At 35.7% G+C, this 5742-nt stretch overlaps 1 protein-coding gene across 1 annotated transcript; it reads right to left on the reverse strand.

Moving 5' to 3' along the window:
* Nucleotides 1-4300: 4300 nt before the first annotated feature.
* Nucleotides 4301-5067, reverse strand: LOC105210487 (chorion protein S16). Its single transcript, XM_011181487.3, has 2 exons — nt 4607-5067; nt 4301-4468 (listed from the first exon to the last, which is right to left on the reverse strand). Exons 1-2 carry the CDS (start codon nt 4962-4964, stop codon nt 4398-4400), a joined length of 429 nt encoding a protein of 142 aa, XP_011179789.1. The 5' UTR covers nt 4965-5067; the 3' UTR covers nt 4301-4397.
* Between the last annotated feature and the right edge of the window lie 675 nt (nt 5068-5742).

Below are 5742 nucleotides of genomic sequence, written 5' to 3' on the forward strand. Positions count from 1 at the left end.
CTATGTCCTATTTAATTTACAATTAATTTTTGTTACCACGCAAATTTTTTGTTAAAAGAGAATTAAAAAAAATCACAAAAAAAACATTAAAAATATTTATAGAATATAATTGAAATTTTTCTAAAAATAAATGTAAGCTATCCCTATTAATACGAGCGAAAGCGCGAGAGAGAGAGTGCGCACGCACAACAACAACAAAAGCGGAAACAGAATTCAAAGCGTTTCTTTTCGAAAATTCTCAAACACACCAACACATATATACTCGTATATGTAGTAGTTGTTGCTTTAGCGATTTTTAGGTTATAATTATTATGGCACACAAATTAAAAAAAAGAAAATTTATTAATTAATTAATGCTAAAACCAAAAACTCAACTAACGAATACTGCGTTTATTTTTCTAGTACGAAAAACATTTTGTAAAATGTATAGAAAAATAAAATACGAACGAAATTTAAGTGCACAAAAAAAACAAACGAAAAATACAACAAATTTCGGCGTAAATTCGTTTTCTATTTTGATATGGCAACACTACAAAGTCAAACTGGCACACATACACACACATGATGTATGTGTGTGTAGTACAAAGCCAAAGCGGTCAAACGTAAGTCGCTTAAAGCTTCTAATTTGCAAAAACAACAAAAACAAGTTCGACTTTGCAACTCGTTATTTGTTCCGTAATGAATTAGAATTTATTCACGCGCTTTGCTTACATACATACATACAACAATAATATCGATTTTCATCGCCTAAATGCACTAATGTACTATTTTGTTTAATAAAAATCGATTGTTATTAAATTAAAAGCAATTATATATTTATATTTACATAATTGCATTAATTAATTGCATACATACATACATACATATATACGTATATAGTTAGCGCAGTACTACAAAGAATAACGTCATTTTGTTCATGATTTTATTATATACTAATAATGATTATTGTATTTATATCGAAATGCTTTAGTAATACAGTACCATTACATACATACTACATACACACACAAACACATATATAAACCATTACTTATATAATTAAATGAAATGATGAAATAAATACATAAATTAAATTAATAAACTAAAAAAAAACAATTACTAAATGTGTCACGGCCTTTTTCATGCTCATCGAAAAAAATTGCTTGGTATCATGCTTAAAATTGTTTGGCAAGCGAAAATTTTGGTTGCTCGAATTTCATATGGTATATGAATAAGACTAAATAATTAATAATGTCATTGAGCGTGAAATCGTTATACTTTCGTTCCATATATTAAGTTAATTGGAGTTCCTTTAAGTGATTTCGAAAATACAGGGTTATATTTTGGTAACTTTCGAATTTAACAATCATAGTCTGGTATTGGAAAAATGAGCCTTAACTCTTACAAGTTTTATATATGTAGCTAAAATCCAAGCATTATGGATTTCCATTCAAGAATATAGATCCTGAATGATTATCTAAGGAAGTAATAATTTTGTACAACAGTTACATTGTTGCATTTTGTCACATTTTCCAGCTACTCATTTGACTTCCGTCACTCGTCGCCCGCGCTTAGGTGTATGTGTATGTGTAAAAGAGTATCTTCGAAATTGAGGAAATCATTTGTGGTCGGATTTCTAAAAGTCTCTCTTTCATTATGTGCCATTAAACTTTTGTGGTCAATTCTGCTAATAATTTCAAACTGATATTATCGCTGTTGACACCGAATGCCTCGACTGAAAGTGGAAAGCCTATACGCTAAATTAATTTTGATAACGAACCAAATCTCTTAAAAATAATCAAAACATTTTCATGCCTCAATATGATTTTGTAGGAATTATCTAATAGACAATAATTTTGATTTACAAGTAACTTCCATGAATAAAGCGTTCAAAAAAGGCTACTAGAACAATATTACGATAATCTATACAGGTCCATTAGCGACCTATGAGTTCGATTAACGAAATATTGATGACTCTTTCTGGTAAACTATCTATTTTATTAGAACACATATATTGCCCTATTGATTGAACCAAATTTACGGGCAACAATGTTTCCAATTAGAGATGCGTTACCATAACAACATTCCCATAACCATAACCAGAATTATAAATTGAATTTGGATTTTCCCTGTAACCATAAACATTTTTGGATATGAAACCAATAATCGACTATTGTTACGGTTTTGACTATAGTTATGAATATAATAGCACCTTTAATTCAACCTTAAATATTTTGATTTATCTTTCAGTTTGATGTATCAAAATTCTAATAGAGAGAGGCATAGATTTAAAAAGATCGTTTTATATTTTCGACTTTTTTAAAATATAAAATATTTGAATATAATCAACTTGCGCACAGTCTTACAGAAGAAATCTATTAATAGAACTCCAAGTCCCCAAACACATTGCAAACTATTTCTGTACTAGTTTGATGGTTTTATATTCCAAAAACATTAATATCTTCTCATCTATAATGATACTTATATATACTTTATCTAAGTCTACTTTATCTTAGTCCCCGCAAAACTAATACGGCTGTGTAAGTTGACGTTGAGCAACACCAAAAGCTCCGTCAGGATCGGGAAGGACCTCTCCGAGCCGTTCGATACCAAACGAGGTTTCAGACAAGGTGACTCACTATCGTGCGACTTCTTTAACTTGATGCTGGAGAAAATTATAAGAGCTGCAGAGCTAAATAGAGAAGGTACAATCTTCTACAAGAGTGTACAGCTACTGGCGTACGCCGATGATATCGATATCATTGGAAACAACACCCGCGCCGTTAGCTCTGCTTTTTCCCGCCTGGATAAGGAAGCGAAGCGAATGGGTCTGGTGGTGAACGAGGACAAGACGAAATATCTCCTGTCATCAAACAAACAGTCAGCGCATTCGCGTCTTGGCTCCCACGTCACTGTTGACAGTCATAACTTTGAAGTTGTAGATAATTTCGTATACCTAGGAACCAACATTAACACCGATAATAATGTCAGCCTTGAAATCCAACGCAGAATCACTCTTGCCAACAGGTGCTACTATGGACTGAGTAGGCAATTGAAAAGTAAAGTCCTCTCTCGACGAACAAAAACTAAACTCTACAAGTCCCTCATCATTCCCGTCCTACTTTATGGTGCAGAAGCGTGGACGGTGTCAACATCCGATGAGACGGCACTAGAAGTTTTCGAGAGAAAGGTTTTGCGGAAGATTTACGGTCCCTTAAACATTGGCAACGGCGAATACCGCAGAAGATGGAATGATGAGCTGTATGTGTTGTTCGACGACATAGACATAGTCCAGCGAATAAAAAGACAGCGGCTACGCTGGCTGGGTCATGTTGTTCGAATGGATGAAAGTGCCCCAGCTCTGAAAGTTTTCGATGCAGTACCCGCTGGTGGAAGCCGAGGAAGAGGGAGACCTCCACTCCGGTGGAAGGACCAGGTGGAGAAGGACCTGTCTTCACTTGGTATTACCAATTGGCGCCAAACCGCCAAAAGGAGAGATGCGTGGCGCACTGTTGTGGACTCGGCTATAACCGCGTAAGCGGTTTCTACGCCAGTTAAGAAGAAGAAGAAGTCTACTAAACGCTCTTCCCACTTTGGTCACCAGCGAAAGACATATGGTTGTTCGACCAACAAATATAGATTCACACTATCATCTGTTTATCTAAAATAGTTCCATAATAGTACCATGTAGTTTTTGTTTAACCCTCTCCTTATTATTTTTATTCTTCATGCCGATATCGACATAAAGAGTACTACAGTAAAGTAAGATAACCAGAACTAAAAAAGAGCAAGATAGCCATTGTTGGCAAACGATTCTTTATTCGTTCTAAATTTCTAATTTGGTTTAAAAGATCCTTCTCAACTTCTCTATTTGACTTTCTGGAACCATATTGATAATTTTTAATATTTCGTCATATTCAATAATTCGCATTGGCTTTGGCTTAAAAGCTCCCAAATATGGGCTTCGAATAGATCTAAATGTTTTAGTTTCTTCTTAATAGAGTAATTTAATATTTTCAGACCTTTGCCATAACCAGCCAATATAACTATCAAACGAAGTTTCTCGGATTGATCTCCACGGTCTCTTACATATAACCTATCAAACGATGTTTATGGAAAATATATCCACGATAAGAGACCCACGATAAAAGATCCACCTACAAAAAATATAAAACCCAAAGTTGAACATGGTAAAAGAAAGAGACGTAAAAACTCCCCACCAACCCATATAGACACTGGAGGAACTGCGAACTCAATCTAAATTTTTAAGAACTGCGTACTGAATTAATTGCAAAAAATTTTAAAAATAAAAGTCAATAAGTTTTTCACTTAAAAAATAATAGCTTTATTGCCAAGCTGGGTTTAGTATTAAGGCTTCAGTCACAAAAAGTTAAGCTCTCGCTTTATACGTGGCCATCTTAGATTGCCGCAACACCAATCGAACTTTCACCGACATATTTGATTTTGCCATAAGAGTCTTTCAAGAAAGCTGTAAGAAAAGTGAAAGTAATTTGTTAGTGAAAATTACAAAATGAGAGTAATTTATAAAGTATCGAGTTTCTGTATGAGAATGGAGTTAAATCGACCCCTAACGCAACTCGCACAAAATTCACATATTTTAACTTACCGGGATCGATTTTTCCAACAAAACTGCGTGGTGGCAGCGCAGCGGAGTACAGCGAGGTCAATGGTCCGTATTTCTTCACCAACAATGGATAACCGATTTCATAACCGTACAAGTTGAGCAGATCCCATTTGAGTGCGTTGATTTTGGCAGCGGTCGCCTTGGCGCCGGCGGCATTCGTCAGAGCGGCCGCTTGAGCTTCAACATTGGCGGGTAATGTAATAACCTGGGCCGCCGATGAACCGCCGCCGCCACCATATGATGAGGATGGTGCTGGAGCAGCACCACCATAGTGCGAGGCCCACGCGGACGTGCACAAGCACACAGCCATGGCCACGAAGCAAACCGTGAAGCGGAACATTTTTGTACTATTTATTTTCGAGTGATTTCGCGTTGTTCGGAACAATGTCTTCTAACGCGTGGTTTTTGCGCTGCAAATGGTAAACTAATGCGGCGTCATTGACACTGTTTTGCTTTTATAGCGAGTACTTGAAAATTCAGCGAGATGCGTGCCACCTTACGTGACTAAATCTAGAAATTCGAGCGTCAGCCACACCAGCTGGCTTGGCCAGTTAAAGGCCCCATAGATTATAGTCCGAATAGTTCAGCGCTAACAAATTTGCGAATAGTGCTGCGCAGTATTGTCTTCAGCAGCGCTCTGCAAGCCGTGTTAGCTGAACGCCGATAATTTTCAACTTCGACTAACTGTGTCGCGTTGATATTGATTACTCACAAAAAAATTGCAGAATAACTTACTTATGTTTATGTTCTTTGGCTTTTCGATTTGTAATGAGGGTGTTCTAGTAAGATGATACTCCCTGTGTGTTACCGCGCATAATAGTCTAGTTCTCGTAATTCATGAAGAAAGAACACAGAACGGTTTAAGCTTATGTCGTTAATATAGTTATGGATATTATTTATAATGGAATTTACATATGTTTCATAACCTTTAGAAGTTCAATATTATTCCCTAACCAAAGAATTTTTAATAATTAGCCTCACTCAGGCTGGTATTAAGATGAAAGTATATCGATAAAATTTTAATAAATACAAATTTATTATCTTATGTCTATTGTTTCTGTCCAGAGCTCTTAAATAAGCTCCACGACCTGTTTTAAACTAATTTCCGACAGAACTTA

The sequence above is a fragment of the Zeugodacus cucurbitae genome, chromosome 4 (assembly GCF_028554725.1).
Source record: "Zeugodacus cucurbitae isolate PBARC_wt_2022May chromosome 4, idZeuCucr1.2, whole genome shotgun sequence".
Classification (NCBI taxonomy): domain Eukaryota; kingdom Metazoa; phylum Arthropoda; class Insecta; order Diptera; family Tephritidae; genus Zeugodacus; species Zeugodacus cucurbitae.

Excerpts from the sequence above, each read along its gene's own strand:
- LOC105210487 (XM_011181487.3), bottom strand. The coding sequence starts at position 4,964 with ATGTTCCGCTTCACGGTTTGCTTCGTGGCCATGGCTGTGTGCTTGTGC. Across the intron at positions 4,469-4,606 it reads TGTTGGAAAAATCGATCCCG|CTTTCTTGAAAGACTCTTAT; the intron begins GTAAGTTAAAAT and ends CTTTTCTTACAG.